Source organism: Xenopus laevis, chromosome 5L (assembly GCF_017654675.1).
Source record: "Xenopus laevis strain J_2021 chromosome 5L, Xenopus_laevis_v10.1, whole genome shotgun sequence".
Taxonomy (NCBI): domain Eukaryota; kingdom Metazoa; phylum Chordata; class Amphibia; order Anura; family Pipidae; genus Xenopus; species Xenopus laevis.
This window is the reverse complement of record NC_054379.1, coordinates 4,831,354-4,856,648: the sequence shown is the minus strand read 5'-3', so window position 1 is coordinate 4,856,648 and position 25,295 is coordinate 4,831,354. Positions and strand designations below refer to the sequence as shown.

The 25,295-nt window shown below is 35.5% G+C and overlaps 1 protein-coding gene across 32 annotated transcripts in view; it reads right to left on the bottom strand.

Annotated features, from left to right (window-relative positions):
• LOC108716082 (neurexin-1) overlaps positions 1 to 25,295 on the bottom strand; it is an 861,870-nt gene that overhangs the window by 21,465 nt on the left and 815,110 nt on the right. Inside the window, exon 1 of one of the 32 annotated variants that reach the window (XM_041562479.1) lies at positions 14,902 to 15,028. The exons of the other annotated variants lie outside the window; for them this stretch is intronic. Within the exon in view, the coding sequence (XP_041418413.1) occupies positions 14,902 to 14,934 (33 nt within the window). The 5' untranslated portion in view covers positions 14,935 to 15,028. Of the gene's footprint in view, positions 1 to 14,901; positions 15,029 to 25,295 lie in introns of those variants that run through there. 32 annotated transcript variants of the gene reach the window in all.

Here is a 25,295-nt window from a genome sequence, read left to right as displayed (position 1 = left end):
ATTCAGGGGGGCCCAGGAAGTATAGGGGCCCCATGAGACCCTAATTAATGAATAATTTTAATATATATTGGCATCTCTGAGAGTTTGGGGGCTCCTCATACTATTTTGCTGTGGGGCCCAGTAACATCTAGCTATGCTACTGTGTAACGAATATAGTATACACTGGTGGTCCAGTGGCCGTCGGGGATACCCATTGCGTGCCTCTTTCCTCCTCTGCGCGTGATTCCTCTATGGCCCTATATTGCCTGCCTGCTGACTATTCTGAACTCTCCAATCTGACCCTTGCCTGCCTGCTGACAATTCTACACTCTCCAATCCTGATCCTAGCCCTTCTGACCATTCCTTGAACTCTGCCTGCACTGAACCGGCCTGTCTGACTATTCTTTTAATCTGCTTGTGTTGGCCCGGTCTGCCTGTCCACGCTTGTCTGTCTGGCCTGTCTTCCATCCAGTATCCTTGGTGAAATGATTGAGCCCCTTGGCTCATCCAGAACCTTTAGCTTTGCTCCTGTCTTAGTAAAACCTGGTGGCATCCAATTAGCTGAAGGCTCCTCCCGAGGTGAAAGGCGGCTGTTAAAGGCAGAAGCTAGAGCCAAGACCAGGGAGCCTAGAATTGGTTCTGGAGTTAGGGTGCCAAATGTGACACACTGCTTGTTCCCTCTGGTTCTGACTCCTCAGTTTGACCATGGCCTGTTTCTTGATTGACTTTTGGCCCATCTCAAGGACTTGTTTTAATGCATGCCCTTATTTACACTCATTTGCAGAGATCTATACCAGTTTTTTTTTTATTAAAAGTGTTAGTTGCACACAGCAAATTAGCTCCTGTCCATTTAATCTACAACAATAGCCCTAACAAATACAGAAGTGCAATAAGTGTGTCTGTCGATAAGACAACATTTGAGTGTATTAACGCCACTGCACTTTTGGCTGAGTGTGTTTATATAGAAGTGCTTATTGAATCTACTTTACTCAATGGTAGACTTTAGCAATTTGCTAAGATAAGATAAGTTTGAGCTGGGTGCACATTTTCGCTTGTGCAGAGCATTGAAGTACCATGCAGATTTAATTTTATCTAAAACTGAGAAAAAGTTTGTAAAGAATTTTCTGCAAAATACACTTATGACTGTAGAGTTTATGAAGATGTATTGACTTCAGCTGGATCTAATCGCAAAGCTTTGCAGACATCACGGCCCTTTACAGAAAATTCAATATTATCCATTAACACAAGTTTGAGGACCAGGTAATATATTTTTAAATTGCTCCTCCTAATATAAAAATAGATCAAAGATATCTGTCATGCTGCAAGAGTGGTTGGTTTTTATTTAACAACTGCTCCTGCTTTGTCTCTAAAGCAATTAAAGAAAAATATTAGAACAGACCTATTTATACATAGAGTAAACCCTCATTATATCTTCAGATGTTCAGCAAAACATACCGGCATAGGTGTTTCTGTGCCGGGAACCTTATTTAACAATACATCTGAATTCATATCATATATACGTGCACAAGCAGGTTAATACAAAAAACATGGTCCTCTAGTGGTCAAACTTAGTGATGTGCGAATTTATTCGGCAGGTGCAAATTTGCGGTGTAAAAAAAATGGATGCCGGCGTCCGTTTTTTTTGGACGGTGGCGCAATTTTGGCAAAAATGGATGGAGGCGTCCAAAAACGAGATGCTGATGCCGTTTCGCGAATTTTTCGCCATTTCGCAAATTTCGATGGAAATTCGCAAATGCCGAAATGCCACAAATTCGCCCATCACTAGTCAAACTGTCATAAAAATGGTAGACTTGCTTGCTCTTACATTCCCTTGAGAAAAATGATACACATCCTGGTTTTTAAATACATTTTAAGTCAGTAGAATGTCTTTTTGAGTGGCCCCATACAGAAAGTATAAAACAAACAAAAAACATTTAATTAATGATATTTAAGACTAAATGATAACATATTATGTTTCTCCTAAAGTTAGGAGAAAGATTATGCTACAAGGAAGGTAACTTGGCTTCCCCTATTTGTCTTCTTTTCAATCAGGAAGGCAAGGGACACATTCTTCAATTGAAATATCAATACAGACTGAACCGTCATTCCGATAACAAGATTTTAGATGTAGAAGAGGACCATCAAAAATGTAATAAAGCCAAGAGCTTCCTGTTCGATGTAGAGCTTAACTAGCCTAATTTAAATCAATAATCATAAGGCCAGGGAACATGGTGATTAAAACTTATTGTGATCCGTTTCTAACACATGTTCAGTCTTTAACTCTTGGTGGCCTTCAATCTTAAGCAAGTATAACAGAAAGGTACTTTAGACTAGGGTAATGCAAAACATTGCTCCTTGTGATACATTAACCAAAATGAAAACACTCATTTATAAATTCTGAAAGAGAAGAAAACACAAAAAATGGGCAAAAATGCTAGAATGCAAGATAGGAAAAATGATATCTGCTGCAATGTGCATCTCATATTGTAAGAGGTTTAACTGGACTATGGTAGGGTACTAAGATAAAGCTTTTTTGCTTGTTAGCTTAAAGTAAAATATATTACTCCGTTTCCATTCATAAACATTTACTTTTCATAGATTTTATGAAATGTAAGATATTTTAAAAAAAACAATCCCGTTTTTTAACTAGTTGACAAGGAACTTTTTTTTCTGTTCTGTTAGTTTTATGATCTCAGTAACATCCTGCTGGGTTCTATTACTATCCACAATGCGAGACCAGAGCCAGCTCCCTGTTCTGAAGTGAAGAGGAAAAATGAATTCAACTTCTCTCCAAAGAACAAAAACATAACAATGTAAAACTAAAATTAAATATAGTAGGGGCTAAAAATGTATTATTTTTACTCGAAACCAGTGTTTTCAACCTTTCGTTTATCCATTCTGCTTATCGTAGTCTCAACATTTTCAATTATATTTGGGTTTCCAGGCAACAATGACTATTATATAAATATTCAAATTGATTTTACAGAAACACAATGCGTTGGCATTTAAAGTACACTCAGTGATTTGCAAATTTCCTATTTTGAGAAGCGCTAATTTACAGAATATTTAAAGGATTTAATGTCCCAGTTGATGGTTAAGAATGATATTTTCCCCATACTATATTGATTCTGGAACACTCTAGCCATACAACTCAAATAGCCATTTTTATTGGAGGAAAAGGGGGTTTCTTATTATTCTTTATTTATATAGTCACATGTACCTAACTCTTTGCCCCAGTGGAACTTACAGTCTAAAGGGAGCTTAGTATTATGAAAATGGAGAGAGGAAATCTGCCTGGGGAGCAGGGATTCATAGAAAATGGCATTTATTTCCCAGGGCAATATGCTATCAAAGATCGGCTGCTTGACTAGAATCCCAAGGAATATTTGAACCTAATTTTTCATACTTTAATTTGAGAGTTGCCTTGCTAGGTGGCCTAGCTGTATGCAACACTTCAAGATGTTCCTCTATCCTCAAGAGATTGACTCTAACCAACTAGATTATATTGGGTGAACATATAGAACCAGGAAACAATATATTACATCAAGTCCTATCATCATGATATCTGTTGCCTAGTTTTCCCTTTTATGACTGACTCTACATTTTGATTTTTATTTGCATAGCATAGGCAGACTTGTTTCTCTTGTGCTGAAGTGTCAATATGATGTAGCTTTGCAGATATGTTTTCCTGCCTTGGCACTTTATGTTGTGAATTTACGCATATAGAACATTTTCATCCTCTGAAATCCACTGGGCTTTGCCAACTGAATACTAATGAGCAGAGTTATTCTTTCATAATGAAAATGGAAGGGAAGCATTCCTTTCTGGCTAATTAATGCTAGCAGTGACAAACACATTTTAACAGTAGTTTGAAATAAAGTATGTGAATTCCCCATAGAAATTCTAAGAGCGGCACTCAGAACTGGGAAAAAATCATCTGAAAGTGTCTTTCTTTTCAAGCTTAATGTCTCAAAATATTCATCATCCTTTTTTTATGAATATAGTATAAAATGGCTGTCTTCAGTTCTGTTTGGTTTGAATAGACACATGCTATGGGGTCGGCACATTATACGAACCATAGGTATAATACAGAAATGGACAAATTAAGTACAATTCATATATTGTATATCCTTCTAAATTGATTTTATGTATAAAATCAGAATTTTCCACTGTAAATGAATAAAACATAAAGCTGCTTATATTCAATTTATTCTGCTATGATAAAATACATTTTCCATAAAAGTAATGCCCTTTGTGCATTTTTTTCAGGTAGATGTTATTATTTTACCTCTTAAACGAAAACAAAAAAATTCTTGTCTGTTGATTTTTATGTATACAAAATGATTTTGACTTTAGAGAAACTTCCTCCATAGATTCACAACAGCAACGACTATCTTAGCGGTCTTTGATCCCCTTAAAAGGTACCTCACCTATAAAGTACATCTAAATTAGATCGTATGTCCTCTTACTAAAATACCCTTATTAATTAAGTAGTCATTTCCTATACTTTTTCCATTTCATCTTGCCAACTGTAGCAAATTTGGTGGGATGGTCCCATCAAGTGGGCCACAAAGGGCAGTATATAGGGGTTACAACAGCAACAAGTTTGTTGTAAGGCTAAAGCCAGGAGCAACAATGTGAGCTCAGATAAAACAAATCACCAGTAGAAAAGCATGGTCCGGGTGTGCAGTCGCTAAGGGGAACCTTTCACCAAGGATATTAGTAACTCCTATATATATTGTATAGGCCAGAATACACTACCTGGTGAACTAGAGTTAAATGTATGTTTTCACATTATCTCAGCAACATCTTGTTTATTATATTATAGCAGTATTGTTTACTAAAGGTAAGGCATTAAAAGGACTTTAAGAAGAAACAAAATTATGCTTTTCTCCTTAAGCCTCTACCCACTGCAATTCCATTCATTAACATAACAAATATAGCAGCAACAAGGCCCATTTATTGACAAGCACTGTTCATTATATCATAAAGCAGGTTTTTAATAATCACGAGAACATTTATTTATCATGTGTGTCAGCTAATAAGCCAAGAATAGCTCTATTTAATCAGGCGCCTACATAATAAGAGAAAACATGTTATTTTCTGCCAGCATTTCTGGATCATTCAGTGATAACAAAAATGTGTCCTTTTCATACATATAGAAACCACTGCAAGTTTATTATCTTATGTATATTGTGTATATTGTGTAAAAAGAAAGAACATAAGTGCAGTTTACTTATTTTATAACCTTGCACCATAACGACTCAATTATTCAAGCTGTTTTCTGTCTGCATGGTCAAGAGTTAATTATTATATGAAACCTAGAGGAGTTCTCTCCCATGTCCTCCCTTTTTTGCAATGTCTGAGAGATTAGGTTAGGTTTAAGGTCTTACTTAAGCTCTCCCAGCCACATCATCCCATCCAGAAGCCAAGGACACATTGAGCCATCACATACTGTATACACTACATTTTCTTTCTCATTATTCAGTTCACTTTATTCTTTTGTACATTTCCTGTATAAATTACATACCCAGATGGTCCCTTACATACACTAAACACAATCATTCACTCAGAATTCCTTCCATAATGGTTAGTACATATTTTTATACATAGAGCCTAAAGATGGCCATACATGGGCCAATAAAAGCTGTAGATTGTGTCCTTCTGGATATCAGGCACATATTAGTCAAGCAGATTTGATTTTACCATCAGAGTGAGAACCACATTGGCGTGTTGATGAAGTCCTCTCTCCAACAACCGGCAGTGGTGGCAATTATGATCAGATTTTTGACCCGAGTGCCAAATGATTGCATCAGCCCAATATTACCAACCTCAAGGTGGGAATATCAGTGAATAATCTGCTCATTAGTTGAGGTCACCAAACTAGGTTACATGTATGGCCACCTTTCACTTCTTCCCTATTAATGGAATTAAATTGAATTTATTTAACACAAAACACTGGCTGAAAACTCCTAAAGCAATTAATCCTTTTGCTCCCCCACAAAGACCCAAACCCACAAAACAAATAAAAATAAAGAAGTGCAAAATAATCGGTTCAAGGTAAAGATTTAGTCACCTGAGATTATAAGGTAGAAAGGTAGGCATTTACACAGAGTATTGATTCAGGTCGCTAATGGAAGTGACATTTAATTCCTTTTTTTATCAGTTACAGTAGATGTGCCTTAATTGAATAGAATTGCAATAACTATGGCTTTGCATCTCCTTACTTATTCATCTCTTTACATGAACAGTTAATTGTTTACTCCTACCATTGACTAAATCAAATTTTATTGGATGTGATGCAGGATTAGTGGTTAGAGTCTCAAAAGGCATAGTGTCTCTGTATGGACATATTGAAAGTGACATATTTAGCAGGTAAGGCCCTCTGCTGATTTAAGTGCAAAAATCACTAATCTCTTTGCATAGATTTGCTGTGAGTCCTAGTTCAGGTTGTCTGTATTTAATGTTTCTTTAAGTGACTATAGTGTTGTTCCTGAGTAAAATCTTTTCGATTTAGCAAGACCAATCTAGACATACTTTAGTTCAGGAGAAGTACTTAATTATAAAAGAGTATTAAAGGGATACTGCTAACGTTGACTGAATAGCTGGATACCTTTGCAAACACCTTTCACTTGGGTAATAAATGACTCTCTGTAGTTTCTGTTCCTCAATACCCTTAGTATAATTGAAGTTTAAATTTTGCAATCTATTGTATTAACATACAAATGAAAAATTAAGGGAAATGTTGTTTTCCCATACCATATAGACCCATTTGTATTCTCTGCTTCGTACAGCAGTTAAGTGTTTATTTTTTATTTTGTAACATGACATGCATATTCGCAATGAGTAATATCCTTTTACATAATACATTTAACTCCTAACAATTTACAAAATAATTTAAAATAGGGGCATATTTATTAAAGCAAAGCAGAACTATAACAGATGCATCAATGACCAATTTTTTTAGTTCTGTCATTTTAAAACATATTTTTTTTTTGTGTTAAAACATGTGGGATTGTTTGGAATTTAAAAGAAAAAGTCTTCAAAGCTCAACATGTATTTTAAGGAGTGCGGAGTTGAAAGCATAGCTTTGAAATCAAACAAGTTTGCTTAGCTAATTAAAAATGTTTCAATGATAAAAACGATTAAGACTTCTGCCGCATCAGCACCAGCCCTTTTATCAGAGAAGCTCTCGACCACATGTTCAGCAAATGTTGCCAATGCGTCATAGGGGCATTTCTAAAATAAGCTCTAGAGATAATATTTTTGCATTTGATGTATTAAAAAAAACTAGAAATGTACAAAATCTCTACCTTCTGGCAATCATAACGACAAGTTGGTTTAAAAGTAATTATATATATATATATACATACAGGTATGGGACCTGTTATCCAGAATGCTCAGGACCTGGGGTTTTCCGGATAATGGATCTTTCCGTAGTTTGGGTCTTCATGCCTTAAGTCTACTAGAAATTCATGTAAACATGAAATAAACCCAATAGGCTGGTTTTGCTTCCAATAAGGATTAATTATATCTTAGTTGGGATCAAGTACAAGGTATTGTTTATTATTACAGGTATGGGACCTGTTATCCAGAATGCTCAGGACCTGGGGTTTTCCGGATAATGGATCTTTCCGTAATTTGGGTCTTCATGCCTTAAGTCTACTAGAAATTCATATAAACATGAAATAAACCCAATAGGCTGGTTTTGCTTCCAATAAGGATCAATTATATCTTAGTTGGGATCAAGTACAAGCGACTTTTTTATTATTACTGAGAAAAAGGAAATGATTTTTAAAAATTTGGATTATTTGGATAAAATGGAGTCTATGGAGCCATTCCGTAATTCGGAGCTTTCTGGATATTGGGTTTCCGGATAAGGGATCCTATACCTGTATATTTTTATAGATACAGTCCCAGCCTAAATATATTGTTTTAAAGTAAAAAGAACAGTCATGTTGGGCTTCCATTTTCAATATGGAAGTTGGTAGAAGACCATGGATCAAATTTATTTCGTTTTTACAATTACTTGTGCCCGGATTGCAGAGAGAAAAATAAACAGCTTTCATGAGGAGCTACCAAGAAAAATGTCTTGCTTTCCGACAGACATAATTCTGCCCTACTTTGCAGACTTTCCACCGGGGAACTAGACACTGATGCCTGTGGTTGTTTGCCCTTAGGCTTTCAAGTTAGTTGAAGACATACACAGAGCTTTGGGTTCAATTGTTGTCCCACAGCATGCTTACAGATTTAATGTTTGAGGGTTCTTCCTTTCCACTTAATACTATGGTCGGGGAGGGGTTGGAGAGTTTTGTATTTCAGGAGATGATATTGAAGACACACTTGGGTAAGGCAGAATTTTAGCAGAGATACAAAAAATAAATTGAATGGAAGATACACATAAAAATATAAATTCTCTTGAACACAGAATTGTATATTTATTACACTGTAGTGCAAACATACATCCAAAATATATTTAAGGATGTAACTAACATTTTGGGGTGCCTGGTTTTGTCTTTACTAATAAATAACCAAGGTTTAGTGTGTATGTGATTCCTATCTTTTGCCATTTAATATTTACACGCACGCATATACACTGCTTTTTATCGTTTGTGTTGCTTAAAAATGTATAGTTTAGCCATAGAATGATGACATTTGTGCTGTCGGACTTAAGAAATGCTGGCGCTCTAGTTCAATGTAAAAATAAAGTAAAAACCATGATATCAGTTTTCTTTTTCTCTCCCGTTCCCAAAGGTTTACTCTTTTTCCTGCAGGTATACAGAAAATTTACTATTGATAGTATCATGCCTAAGGCTGGCCCATGGGCAGAATCCATAATTATGGATGGTTCTCTTATACAAGATCTCCATCCGAGAAAAGAAAAAAAAAAAAAATATTTCTGCCAAAACAGCCTGTATTTTTAATATTGATTTTTTTCCCTCCAATCTATTTTTTTCAGATTTTGCTTTAGATATTCTGAGATTTGCAGTGGCACTTTTGGTTTATTTAATGACATTGCTTTAAAGGGAGTAGAGTGCAAATCTTAAAGGGGTTCCTTAGAAAGGTTATTGAGTAGTGTAATACAATACATGACCTCTATTGCATGTTTGGGAATAAAGATTCACAGATATATCCAATAACCTAGTTTACAATTGCTTTAGGTTCAACATTTTGCACATTTAAACTTTTTTGTACCTGCAAGCTTACTTATACAATACATTGCTGTTTACAAGCGGGCAATCCATTGCATTCTAAATTCAGAATTCAATGGATTGTATTGACTTTGTTCCATCAAGTGCAATGTTTTTATTAAGGGACCTTTTTGAACACAAGTGTAGCATGCCAAGTGCAATTTTGACTGCAATTCACCATATTATTTTACCCACAATGCAGCATAATTTTGGTCAGGTGTAGTGTTGCATCTGGGGCACTTGATGTGGCCATTGCATGTGTTTTATGCAAATTGGATGCAAATTGAGTTTAGCATTCCAAGAGTACAAGTTGCTTTACTTCTTGAGCACATGTTCAAAAATAGCATTTGCCGGATGCAAGTCTGGTGTGTCTATTGATGCAACCACAGTGGGAAGCTTAGAACTACAGCCAGGTCCACAATGGTTGTGGCTCCAGGGTTTTCTAGTGTCAATTGGTTCAATTGTATACTAATATTCATTGAAGAGACAAGAGGGACATAATTTGAACCTACAGTATATGGAAATACAGCAGCATGAAGGGACACAAGGCCATTAATAAATTGTGTTAGCATGTACTCTCCATTGTGTCCATTTTGGAGCACCCACAGTTACAGTAAGTAAATTTAAAGTGCATTTGTAAGTGCCTGTCCCTGGGATATATATGAAATTGACTTACTGAATTTCATTTGGCCAAAAAACAATAGACACCATAGGTTGAAACATACCAATCATTATAATTTCAGATCATGGCCATGGGACAATTAATAGAATAGCACTCATTCCCATCATCTACATATGATTGATAGAGGCACAGGAGGCACCCACCACATTTCATTGGCTAAAAGGTGTAATTTTGACTGGCAGGTGTTTTGGCTCCATCTATTTGAATTCAACGACATTGTAGGTACATGGGGAACTTGTATTTATATTTATGTTGAGTTCTTCTCCTGTTACCTTTTATTTATAAATATTTATTTAAGATCACTAAATTTAGCATCATATCAAACATCCAACCAGTAGCCTATAATGGAAAATTAATGTTGCATTTTGCTCCAAACAAAGCAACACAGTCCATTTGGTTCCACTATAGTGAACTATGATCAGCTTGTGGCACCATGTTGAGCCCTCATTTTGCTTCATAGTCTACTCCATTTGTATGTTGTAGGCAGCACAAGGAGAGAGAAGAAACTATTAGCGCTTGCTACTAACTGTGACAAAAAGATTAATGGCACATGTAGAAACACCTATACATGTACAGTACAGAACTAGACATTATCTTAATGTATGCTGTTAACACATAATGAATCCCTATCTGGCAATTTATAGATCAACATGAACAATAGGCATTCCTGCTACTACTATTTTATGGCCACAGGAAAAAAATATTCAAATCTGTCTTCCAACTGGGAAATGTTTCTGGGTGTCTCTTGCTGTGCAAGTAAATAAGCTGTCACTGTGAGATTTATATAGTTAAGATTCAAATCCATATATAAGCTTTTTACAAGCATGTCAACGAAAAATCTACATCTGTTTGTCAGGTTATGATTTATACATCAAAGCCCATTTGCACAACTGTTTCTGCTGCTACTCAAAGTTTTCATTTATAGGTGAACTAGACAGAGCTTTTATTATGGCCAGGAGGGTGCATTAAAGAACATATTACTCAGTGCTATACCCCCACTATCTCCTGTTTTCTCTATGAGTGTCCCTTCCTCCTTAGAAAGCCTATCCCTGGTATTGTTTAGTAACACTTTCATTATGGAATTTACAATGCAGAATATCATTCTTTTAAACAAACCTGTATTCAGAATAGTCAGCAGTTGCCTCCATTACTTGGGAGGTGGTCGCGCATTCCACATGGCAAAACCATACAATACATACAAATGAAGGGGACTTAAAGGAGAAGGAAAGGTTACAGCTTTATCAGAAAGGGCTATATAAATACACTAGTAAACCATCAAAGAGGCCTCTGTCAAAAGAAAACCACAATTATTTCCTTCTATTGTGTACACATGGGTTCTGTATCAGACTTCCTGCCTTCAGCTTAAACCTCCAGGGCTTGGGCTTGAGCATGCTCAGTTTGCTCCTTTCTCCCTCTCCCCATCCCTCCTTCCCTCCCTGCTGTAATCTGAGCCCAGATCTATGAGTGAGCAGGGAGAGACTCAGGCAGGAAGAGATGTCACACCAAGCTAATATGGCAGCTAAACAAACAAAGAGAGCTTATAAAGCATTATGCTGAATAAATATAGTGCTCTATCTTGCAATATTATGGATAAACTATTGTGAATGAACTGCCTTCTTCTTTAAGGAAAATGGAACATAGAGCACATGGCATTTTATCAGTGGTATTTCCAATAAATTTTTCTGAAAAAAGCAAATTCATTTCATGTCTCTGTTCTCTCGGGCAGATTTACCAGAAGGTGAAAAATAAATTTAAAAATCAGTTTTTTTGACATTTTATGAATTTGAAAATCTGCAGACAGAGCTAAATTGTGTTGATTTCAAATGAAAAAAAGGTTCTACCCCAGAGTTTGTACTGTTGTCATGGTGGTTCTTTAAAATGCCTACTTTGTATATGATTTGCCATGTACTTTTCAGTATGCTGTGCAGGATGGTGGATGAAAACCAAGATAAGATGTCTGAAAATTCCAATTGCCATACAATTCATAAACAAGTGTTGGAAATTCATCAATAAAGTGTCCATAACATGAAGCAAGTTTGGAAGTCTTATTTATCAAATTTTAGAAGTGTTAGAGGCTTTTGAAAGCATTACTAAACACATTTTCTCTAAAATAACAAATGACATTTAATTTATTAAAAGAAAACACACGAAAACCTCTAAAAATTTGAGTTTTTCATAAAATTACTAGAAAAAAAATGTTGAATGTCCAATAGGATTGGCGCATCTCTAGGATTGGCGCATCTCCCATTGACAAAATTTTGCATTAGAGTTTTTCATGGTTCTTACATTTAATACATCTTAATATCTTACACTTAGGGACATATTTGTCAGGGTCGAATTTTGAATTTGAAAAACTTCGAAATCCGAATTCAAAAAGACCAACCGAAATGAAGATAAAGTTTTTGTGGCCGAATAGGTCCGTTTTCAATTGAATAGGTCTGTATTTGGCCAAATTACAATTGTACAAATCAAAGTAATAGCGCATTCGATTGAATTCAAATCGAAGTTTTTCCCCAAAAAAACTTAGATTTTTCAAAGTCTACCAATTGACTCCAGATAGGTTATAGGAGGTCCACCATAGGATAAAACATCAATTTGGCAGGTTTTAGATGGTGAATGGTGGACGTCGAATTTTTAAAGAGGCAGAACATGATACATTTTGATGTTCAAATATTTGCATTTTTTTAAATTCAAATCAAATTTGGACTATTCCCTAGTCGAAGTACACAAAAAATAGCTCAAAATTATATAAATTCTCATTCGAAAATTCACCTCAACCTTTGATAAATCTGCCCCTTAATATAATTTTTTACAGTTTTACAGATTACTAGAAAAAAAATGTTGAATGTCCAATAGGATTGGCGCATCTCTAGGATTGGCGCATCTCCCATTGACAAAATTTTGCATTAGAGTTTTTCATGGTTCTTACATTTAATACATCTTAATATCTTACACTTAGGGACATATTTGTCAGGGTCGAATTTTGAATTTGAAAAACTTCGAAATCCGAATTCAAAAAGACCAACCGAAATGAAGATAAAGTTTTTGTGGCCGAATAGGTCCGTTTTCAATTGAATAGGTCTGTATTTGGCCAAATTACAATTGTACAAATCAAAGTAATAGCGCATTCGATTGAATTCAAATCGAAGTTTTTCCCCAAAAAAACTTAGATTTTTCAAAGTCTACCAATTGACTCCAGATAGGTTATAGGTTTTAAATTCAAATCAAATTTGGACTATTCCCTAGTCGAAGTACACAAAAAATAGCTCAAAATTATATAAATTCTCATTCGAAAATTCACCTCAACCTTTGATAAATCTGCCCCTTAATATAATTTTTTACAGTTTTACAGAAATGTAAAAAAAAATTTAGAGAAAAAAAAATATGATTCATGAAAAAAAAAAGAAATCTGATTGTTAGTGAATAAAGAAACATAAAGATAACACATCTTCTTCAGGACAAAACGCTTGCCCCGAGGAATATGCTATGAATGGTGAAAGCAAAACTCATTAATTGTTGAAGACCACTGTAATATTTATGTAATAGTTATTATTAAATAGATTGTTTGCCTTTGAGTTAAACTTCAGTATTATACAGAGAGTGATATTCTGAGACAATTGGCAATAGGTTTTCATTTTCAAAATTTGCGGATTTTTTTTACTGCACTTTTTGCGCCAGTGTCCATTTTTGACGCCGGTGTCCATTTTTTGGACACTGGTGTCCGTTTTTTTGAACGCTGGCTCACAATCGCCGCCGAAAATGTGCCGGCGTCCAAAAAAACAGACGCCGGCATCCATTTATTTGCCGGCGGCGAATCACGCAAATTTGCGCCTGGCGAATAAATTCGGCCATCACTAAATTTCAGCAATCCAAAGTACTCTAGTAACCATGCATTGATTTAAATAAGAGACTGGACTATAATTAGGGGAAGGTCTGAATCGAAATATAATTAATACAAGTTTCAATAACAATACATTTGTAGCCTTACAGAGCATTTGTTTTTTAGATGTTTTTAATGACCCACATTTGAAAGATGGAAAGAGTCTGAAAAAGAAGGCAAATAATTAAAAAAATTATGAAATGAAGACCAAAGGAAAAGTTGCTTAGAATTTGCCGTTCTATAACATACTAAAAGTTAACTTAAAGGGGAACCACCCCTTTAACTACCTTGTTAAGAATAATGGCTAAAAGCACATTTGTGCTACATTCCAACACAATATGAACTAGAGCCAAAATAAGATTTCATGATCTAAACATCTCTCTGTGCCCGTGGTATATCTTTTCTATTTACAACACCATTTTGAAAAGAAAACAAAGACTACACTGTACATTAAATCAAAGTCCTGATAATGGCAGTGTCTCTTAAACACACGTAGCAGTCACCAAGTCATCCACTCGGTCTATTCCTACGAATCCACCAACAAATAGGTTGTATATTGTACATTACACACATATCTGTTAGACATTTGATTTAGGCATGCTTCATTGCTAACGGCAAGCAGGTGACATACACAACTTTTATCTCTGCCAACGGTAACGAGAGAAGAAAAAAAAAAGGTTACGCATGACTCCGACAAGAACGAAAATGGTCAGAGATGAAAGCTTTTCTGCAGATATAATAGGATTAGCCATGCAGACCGTCTATCAGAAGCTGTTTGAGTCTTTGCTGCCTATACGTTGCTGGGGCAGACATGCTCTATAATAATCAGAGAATTCTAGCAGGGAGCAAATGTCTCCTGCTGAAAGCTCCAATAAAAGCGGATCTGCTCGTTCCCCAGTACCGTGAAGCACAATTGGAAGCTATAAACCATCCTTGCATGCACAAATGTGATTTTTTTAATATTAATGACATGCAATCGCTTCACGTACGTTTTCCGTTTTACGGATATTAAAAAGCAGAAATCAACATTTTTGTTTTCACTTGCTAGTCTCTTGCCACCCCCTCCCCGGTCTCCATGTTGGACTATTTTTGTCTTGTTAAACATGCTCATCCCTGCATGCTGCAGTGCTCGCTCTGTGCTCTGTATCGGCTGTGATAGAAGAAGCTACCTGGGAGGATTGACAGTGCCATCTCATATCCATGTCTGCCTGGCTACCCTGCGCGCTTAAAGGGTTTTTTTCTTAATTCTTAATGGTAATCCTAGGAAATTTTAGTCCATCCTCTGAAATCAATACTGGTGACAGAAGAGCTCCCTTTCTCAGTGGGAGATCAGGATGATAAATTGCCTGCGCATCAGCCTGGCCTATCAGTGCCCTGCTCACAGATTGGAGTCGGAGCACACAGGGAAGCCTCCGTCTGCCACGTGTCATGGGGTAACCAATGGCTGGCAGGGAGCTGCGGAGCAAGATGCTGCATTTTGCTGAGATGGTGAGAAGGGCTGCAGATCACAGTCATGTGTTTTAATAAAGCAGTCAGCTTCTGACTTACAGACGCACGCTTCAATTCACAGCCTCTGCTTGTGCCGTTCCCTTTTGTTGGGCAACCATACTGCTGCCTAAAAGACATTCTCCAGTTATTTTTACTATTATTCCCAGCATTCCAGTGGGCTGAAGATGCTGGGAGTTGCATTCTAATGGACGAAAGGAAAATTGCCATACAACGTGAAAGTAAAGATGCTCAATTCTACTCCCTAACTGCTGTTAAACTACAGCTCCCTTTGGTTCTCAGTGAATGATAGAACATAAACTGGAAAGTGGCCCCTACACTGGGTATTTCCCTAAAGGCCCCACCATACAGTATCCAATGATGACCTTCTACATGTTGAACAGGCAGATGGGCCCTTTTTAACGCTAAACTTCAAGCAATTTGCATGTTGATCACTGAGTCCTTTGTAGCCAAGTCAATGTCCCAGTTTAATCAATGGGAAGCATGTATAAGCTTTTAAACATCATTGTATAGCAATTAGAAAACAGTCATTCACTACATTAATATTCCCTGACAAAAAAAATATTGATCGATTCAGGGCTCACACAATTACGCTGAATTATGGTCCTTTGCTTACAATCTGTTTAGTTTTCTCCCACAAACTACAACAGGATAAATGGGATTCCCCTTCAAAGTTTCACAAGTGGGTGTTACCCCTATTTAATACACAAGCAAATTATTCTCCTACCCTTCATGAATGGGAGAGAGTTCTCTTATGAATTGGCTTGTCAATAGTTTTACAGATGGAGTTGTTTTATTTACACATTCAGAGAGTAAAAAACACAAGGGCAGATTTAAAGTGGCCAGAAATACCATCCACAGGGACATTGCCAACTTACTAACAGGCATAGAGGACAATTCGTTAAATAAACCATTGCTAATGAAGTTTCGCACCATATCGCCAGGCAAATTTTCGCTCAGGCAAACGATCATTACTCCACAAATTCACTAAAGAGCGAAAGTGTGAATTTTACAGAACGTTACCTTTACCAAGTTATACCTGGCAAACTGATAAAATGAAGCTACATCCTCCTTAATGTTATGTCAGTGACATCATATCCTGTATGCTGAAGAGATGAAGCTACATCCTCCTCAGTATTATGTCAGTGACATCATATCCTGTATGCTGAAGAGATGAAGCTACATTCTCCTCACTCTTATGTCAGTGACATCATATCCTGTATGCTGATAAGATGAAGCTACATCCTCCTCAGTCTTATGGCAGTGACATCATATCCTGTATGCTGAAGAGATGAAGCTACTTCCTCCTCAGTATTATGTCAGTGACATCATATCCTGTATGCTGAAGAGATGAAGCTACATCCTCCTCAGTATTATGTCAGTGACATCATATCCTGTATGCCAAAGTCTCATAAAAATAAAAAAAAGTGGGATTATCTTTAACTAATTGTAACTATTAAACATTTTTGTTTTAACATTTTGTTTACCATTTGAGGGGGTGCCACATTTGTTTTAGGGTGGGCTCATGTCTAGGACATTAGAGGATCTTTTTTGTCTTTATTTTGCTTCCTTGGATATGTGTAATAATAAGTGGCCACTTCAAAAATTTGCACCAACGTCTATAATAAAGATGTCTATACAACCTATATGTACCCGCCCTATTCAAGTTGACCTAACAAAGTTTGCTAGCCAGAAACGAACATTAGCGAAAGTTCACTATGCAATGCTTTCGCTGACAGTTTACGCTAGGGAAACTTTGCCAGCGTTCGCCAGTGATTGGAAATGTACAATAGCAGCAATTATTTCCCTTACTTGTTGATAAATAAGCCAAACTGCATAAATAATAATAATAATCACAAATGTAAACATTTTGATTTGATGCCAACAGTATCAAAATGTAATTCTCAAAATCTAGACCAAAACAATTGCTCTATATTTAAATACTTGATTTATTAGTGGTGCTCACTGTCTCATGGTGACCTGACAAGTTCCATTATTTATTTTGGTCTCAGTAGATTCAAGGTTAATTTTTTTTCATTTGTAACATGATTATAAGATAAGTCTAAATTGTGGCAACCAGTGAGCGACATATAGCGAAGTTGCCGGACCTTGTAAAATGTAATTGAAGGCCATACATCAAACTGCGGTGGGCACAATGCAATACATTTGAGTTACCCAAACACATGCTTTACCAATTAGACATGCCATCAGTGAATTGTAGTGCTCCTTTAGGCTGTTAGTTTAGAAACGTTCTACTATGTCTGATTCGAATTGTATCATACAAAAATACTTATGAACCTTTTGGTCTGCAGGTATATTTCATACAGAATCCAGAACTGTGGAGGGTCCAAACTACAGAATAAAAAGTGCTTGTCTTAAGCCATTGAACATTATTTTACACCAAGATGGAGCTCAAAAATTGCATAGTCCTTGTGGGTTATGTAATAAAAGGCACCAAGTTTGCCCAGGAGCAGTAACCTATAGCAACCAATCAGCAGGAAAGATTTATTGGTCACCTATTAAAAAGCAATCTTATTGGTTGCTATAGGTTACTGGTCCTGGGCAATCGTAGTGCCTTTTATTACATATGGGAGCTTGCCTTTTGGCTTCCAATAAACATTTAAAGAGTAGAGGTCCGAATAGACGAGTATATCTTCACTCAAGAAAATAATACAATAAATAATACAATAAAAAAAAGTCATCCAAGACTCAGCAGGACATTTTAAAATGATTATCAAAATGTGTTGGCTCTGTTACCAAACCTTCATGTGCTGCATAGTCCAATAGATTTTAGATGATCCTGCGATCCTGCTCCGTGCTAAATCCCTCTCTAATATCAATAGATATTCTAGAACATTCAGGCATTATAATATATATATATATATATATATATATATATATATATATATATATATATATATATATATATATATAATATATATATATATATATATATATATATATATATATAAAAGGAAGACATTTTTTCCCCCTCTGAGGCAAATTGGAGAGGCTTCAGATGGATTTTTTTTGCCTTCCTCTGGACCAACTGGCAGTTAGGCAGATTTAAAAAAAAAAAGAGGTTGAGCTTGATGGATGTGTGTCTTTTTCCAACCTTACTATATATATATATATATATATGGCATACGACCAGGTAAAAATGGTTCACTTTCAGATTGAATTTCATGTTGCACTTGATGTGCTTAATTCAAGTTCATTATCATTTGTTACAGTGAATGAGCTTGGCAGGCTGCTCCAGTTTGGAAATAACGGTGCAACGTGTGACAATTTTCCCATCACCTTGTGCTCATTCTTTTTCCCATTGAGCCAAAGCTGAATAAAGAAGCCAGAGAATTTAATGGGAAGGTGTTTTTTTTTTCGACATGCCGGTGCAGCGTATTTCCCATTAGGAGATATATGCGTACAAATGTATCATGTAAGTGAATACATCTTCATAACCTATTTACACAAAATAGAATATTGAAGCTAATGTAATGGGGGGGGGGGGTAATTGAAGTCAAAAACTCCACATATTACATATGAGTTAAAATCAGAAATATGTTTTCCTTCATAAGTGAGAGCAAACCCCTAGCTGGACTAACATAACGTTTAATGGATCCCAAGTGATGGAACAACTGTTTCTTGTAGATAGTATAAACCTATATGACTATTATAAATGGTTTTTTTTAAGTAATTTCTAAATTGTGAGATTACTGGTGGATGTTGCTGTGACACACTGAGTCAATATAACATTCCTTTAAATCACAAACTATATTTTATACTGCCCTTGTAAAATAACTGTAATCTATGCCACTATCTAAGCAATGTCTTGTGGTTGTCTCAGTAAATGCAGTAAAATTTAGGGAGTTATTTACTAAGCTTTGAATTTATCTGGTTGGGCTTTTTGGGGCACAATTCAAAACTGCAAAAAGCCTGAATCCGAAAATCTTCCATCTCAAACCTCCCAAGGTTGTGTATAAGTCAGTGGCAGAGGTGCCTATGTTATTTAAAATTGATATGGTCTGCTCTGGAATTAGCCCAAGAATCAAAAAAATCTGGGCACATAAATTCATAAAATCTACTGATTTGGGAAAAAACCTTGGAAAAAATGTATGATTCGGTTTCGCTCAATTTCATCTAGTTTTTACCTGAACCAATTAAATCGAGGTTTTTTTAATAATTAATTAGGTAAAATCGGGTATGGGAGTTTGGTTGTGTTTTTTTATTTAAATAATGATATAAATTAGGATTTTAGTAAACAGCCCCCTTTGTATTATATATTCCCTGCAGAGGAGTGCTTTGATAGCTTGTATGCATTCTATAGTTTCTATAAACACATTACCAGATGATTCTAAATTGTGGTACTGGTACAACTTGTGGGTTCAAAGATATAAATAAGAGCTTAGGTTAATTATAAAATGATTAACTAGATAATTCTAACGCTGAAGTATTGTGGCTCTTACACCACCTTTTGATGTTGCTGTAGTATAGTTATGCTATGTATACAACAAACAGGGAAGGTGATCTTATTACAGAATATAGCACCAATGGTGGCTTATCCAAATCTGTAAGGGTCATTGACGTTGGCCACCTGGTGCTGATTTAAAAATTCTCAGCTGTTACACATAGAGTTGGATTGGTGCCTAAGGGCAAGAGCTAAGAACAGGGCTCCATGGTTGGCCTGAACTAGGTGGCAATTCCTAACTTATACATCTGAATGATGCACAGGTTGGGAACAGGTAGTGGGTAGAAGGGGGTGACATCTATTTTTCTGCGCCTCATGAACACAGCTCTGCCAAAAGTAGGAATTGCTGTACTCATGAGGGGCCACACAGTCATATACACTCTATTTTTCACATTTCTGCTCTGTCTTTTACATTTTTCTTTGCACTTTGCCTCCTGTGCTTCATAAGAAGGACCGATCTTATTAAAGAGGGAATTTAAATACTGCATTTATGGTGTGCTCCATGATAACGAAGCTCATGCATTGGGTGCTCCATTAATAAAACAAATGAAACACCCAGCTAGAAGAAGAGGCCCTTAGGGATTATAGAGCACACTTTTGTGCTCCCAATAACTGCTCTTGTGTGTATGAAACTGCATTTCTTTGGTATTTTATTTTAATCACATATGCTAGTATTTATCAAAGTGTGAAAATAAAGTTCAGTACAGTTCACCAGAAGGTAACTCCCTAGCTCTCTATTGACTTGTATCACATTTTTAGGGACACATTTTGTTTCCCTAAATAAGAAAACTCTATATTCAGCCCTTGATAAATAAACCTGTATGACACAGGTCCATCTGCTTTGTGCCAACTTTTGCTCTTCTGAGAAAAATAATCATTCAGCAAATGCAAAAATGTATCAGTTTCAAAACACATTTTTTTTATTCATCATGCAAGCACTAAATTATGAGCCTGAATCCTATCTCGATTGCTAATTTCCTGGAATAGCGTTTTCTGACTAAAATACATTGAGATGTTCAAAATAATTTAAACAAATCCCTAACTTGTAGGTGGAGGGCTTAATGCGGAAGGTTGGTGGGAACAAGAGAGCTAATTTGACATGAATTAATTTGCAATGAAGGTGCCTCGTGTTAGAAGATAGTTTCCATTATCTTTGATGCACTATTTTTTTCTCCAGAATAACACAGTGACAGATTATTAATATTCATTCTTCAAAGTACAGATGGACTTACAGAACAAATTAGCAATAACTTTGATTTGTTTGCTGCCAGAGATTTATAGACTGGCTAATAGGCACTGCTTGTCGAGCTGTATCCAGCCATGCAGAACATCTGCTGAATACCCCAGAAAAACAATCTCAAAAAAATTAGCGTTTATTTTAATTTTTAGAATATCAATTGGGTTTTTATGATTTATTGACAAGAAAAAAAAAAAAGCTGTTTCTTCAGGTTTGCAAACTATGAAGCCAAACTGGAACAAGGAAAAACAAATATTCAGGCACAATTGTGTATACAGTATAAAAGAGTCCTATGTCAGGTCAGCTCTTAATTATGGGACTCTCCATCTAAGGGTGATACCCTATATACGAAAAAAGTAAAGGGTTTCATACTTTCATTTTCTGTAGAATGCATATACAGGATATTATGCACTGCATTATTAATATGTTTAAATCATTAATTAAATCATTAATATGCCATAGGGTTTACTCTGTGGAGGCTAAATTAATCTCTCTCTCTCTCTCTCTCTCTCTCTCTCTCTCTCTCTCTCTCTCTCTCTCTCTCTTTCTCTCTACATATATATATATATATATATATATATATATATATATATATATATATATATATATATATATATATATATATATATATACCGATAATGTACTATGGGGGTCATTTACTAAGAATCAAATTTTTTCCATGAATCGCAAAAAATGTGTGGTTTCCTAATTTAAAAACAAAAACTCAAGATTTATGAAGTGCAAAACCATAAAAAATACTAATACAAAAGTAAAATTATCCAAGAGAAGGAACTATCAGACGAGTTATTAGTGTCACTAATACAGAACTTTGCCGGATAAAAGTTGTCAAGGTCCTGTAGAAGTCAATGGGAGCTCTAAATCATTTGGGACACTAGGAATTGTCTGAACAACTCAATTTTTTAGAGGTTTCCAAGGCATTCATATTTTTTAGAGCATATTTTAGCGTAATTTTCCATTCTTACTGTTTTTCTAAATAAATCTCAGAACATTCGTAGTTTTAGAGTTTGTGAACTTAGTTGTGGTTTCAAAAACCACTACAACCAAAAAAATAAGACCGTTGATAAAAAGGGACCCAGAAGTGAATGTTTTTAACTCAGCAAGACATTACATATACAATTATTAATTCAGGAAAGCAAAGTGAATCAAGCAGCTCCAGGCAGTATTTTTAAACTGCAATGTATTTATTTAGCAGTGTAGGCACCCTACATGTTTCGGGCGTAGCCCTTTATCAAGTGTCATGTAGTGTGCCTACACTGCTAAATAAACACATTGCAGTTGAAAAATACTGCCTGGAGCTGCTTGATTCAATTTGCTTTCCTGATATCGTATCCCAAGGTGTGACACAGACACCTGAACCTGCAGCCATAAGGAACTGAACAATAGGGTCTGAATCAGAAAAACCTCTCTATTACAATTATTATTTCCCCAAAAGTATGGAAACATTTGAGTTAAGCTAACAATGTCAAAGCTCTTATATCTCTTTCTCCCCATTGCAGTCCCTTTAAATCCCATTCCTCTGTCTTTAATTCATACATAGGGGATTTGAGAACCCTTCATATGATCATAACTGCTACAGTCTGATGGGTTGATATGGATTACTAGATCTAGTGCAAACTTAGCATCTTTTTTCATACTGAATAGGAAGATAAATTGACTTTCCTCAAATCCCAGGGCAATGGCACCAAACCTCCTCATTACTGTATCCCAAGCAGGGATTCTCAATGTCACCCAAATCATTTACGTGCGATAAATCAGTAACTAGTCACATCACATTTCCTTCTTCATTAATGTTCCTAAAATATTGTTCGACTCTGCTTTCCCTTCAGTATTGTGCAGAAAATTGGGTTATGCCACATAAATATTAATTCATTTGCTGACTGGTTTAAGGCAGAATTGCATTCCTCAACCTTATGGAACAGGTGTCTAAAGAAAAAAACTTCAGATTACTGATGGTATCATTAAGAGAAATCCTCTGTGTATCCCATCAGGAGAATGTACCCTTGAATCCAACAATGCTCATCATTTGCTTTCTAAAATCTCTGCATTTCCATTACTAGAAAACTGAAATATTCACAGTATATTGACAATTTCTAATATTTATTTATTTTTCCTTAGCCAGATGTGTTACATTTTCTTAATAAAATGAGTGATTAAATCTTTAAAATGTGACTTGAAGGCAATTAAACCCACAAAACAGTCTACCTGGTCAGCCTCCAACTAAAAATAGTCAAGGGAAAAAAATACCGTACCTTCCTAAAATATCCAGACTCCTCACAATTTTTTTATGCAATAACAAATCAATGACATTTTTGTTCTCTGTGATATTTTTGTTTCTTGTGATAGTGATAGATATTTTTTTTATAAATATATCTATATCTTTGTAAATGTGATATTGATTTAGATTTAAAACTTTTGAGACTCGAAGCATTCAATTAAGCAGAATTATCAAGGGTCCGAGTGAAAATTTGAATTTCCAAATTTGAATTTTTAATTTTTTTTATGGCCAAAACTGTCAAATTCAACTAGGGAATTGTAAGAATTCAATTTGAGTTTTATAAAAAATTCTAATTAGATTTTTGAAATGTATCATACACTGGCCTTTTAAGAACTCAAATTTGACTATTCTCCACCTTAAACCTGTTCAATTGCTGTTTTAGCCTATGGGAGATGTACTAGGATCAATTTGGAGTTGTTTGCTCCTTCCTGAAAATTGTGTTTGTTTTTCTGAGAGAAAAATGTAATTGAATTAGATTCGAATTTTGATTTGAATTCATTCAAGTCTGCGGGCTGATCCTAGTCACCCGAGTACTAAAAATTAGATTTTTTTAAATAAATTGCAGTTGGTCGAATTTCGAGTTTATGGGAGTTTAAAATGACTCCCATGAACTCGAAATTTGACCCTTGATAAGTCTGCCCTATCTTCTTTTTCACGGTAATACTTGTACTTGATCCCAACTACAATATAAATCAGTGATTTTTTTTTATATAATCTGACTTTTAAAAAATCATGAATTTTTCGGAAATTATTAAACCCCGAGGATGAAAAAGTCTGAATCAGAAAATTCGGCATCTCAGACCTGTTGAGGTTGCATATAAGTCAATGGGAGAAGTCTCAATGATTTTTTGATGTGAGCTGGGTTTCGTGCAAAAAAGCATAAGAAATCTGAGTTTTCGGGTGAAAAATCTCAAAAAAATCGTGAAAACCTGATTTTTTTTGCAGCAAAGCAAATTTTTGGGAAAATGTAATAACAAAAAAGCGTGAAAAACCCGAGCGGATTTGATCGGAGTTTGTAGCAGAAAATATTGAGATAAAATCAGACTATGATAAATAATCCAAATTACAGAAACATCTCTTTTTAATAAAACGCTGAGCATTCTGGATAACATGTCCCATAATTGTACTATAGTAGTGTTTCTGAAGCAAACACATTTTTTTACCAGTGCAATATGAAAGTATCATATTTAAATGCACGCAAAACACGTTGACATTACTGTTCCTTTAAGTCTTTGGGTCTCAGGAGATTTTCTCCAGATTGTTGTGGTTAGTCGAATGATGCCTGAGAACTTTAAATAGAGTCATGGGTTCTTAAAGTGGATTGAGATCTGAGCATAAATCCATCATTAGACACATTTTTTGTTCTTCAGTATTTGCCTTATGTTTGGAATCAATTTTCTGGGAGCAGTACATCAGCTACTGTATATAATTGTTTTTTAACTCTTATTATTCAGTTGTTGAGCACTAAAGTAAGTGGCTGCCCTAATGCAGTGAACTTCATAACCTCGCCGGAGACTGAGGCAATCAAACCATCAACTGGTTGGAAATATGGAAAGATAGCTATGAAACATTTTGTGCCAATTTGAAGACATGAAATAAAAGGTTTCGATTACGCCTCCATGGCTACTTTGTTAAAAAAAAATGCTAGGGAATAAAATTGCTGTCTTTGACAAAATGTAACTATTGCCACTGCGTTCCATTTGCTCATACAAATGATATGTTTTAAAAGGAATCCAGTTACTAAATTACTAGATGGAAATTACAGATGGCTGGGAGAATATTATAGCAGCATGCTTTTTTTGTACAGAAAGATAATTGGGAGAGGTAAGGTAACACAAAAAGCTGTTTACTGAGCCATGTACCATAATCATAGTACCTCAAACCTCCCCATTGTGTTGGCTTCACCGTGTAAAAAATGATTTTGAAGTATTCAATAAGGTGCTTATTACTGTGATTTTTTTACATTGTTGATACATTAATTGTTATTTACAGTGCTTGTAAAGTTTGTATTCAGTGTCTTCGAATTTTCCTCTTCCAGACCTCTAACTCTGTTTATTTT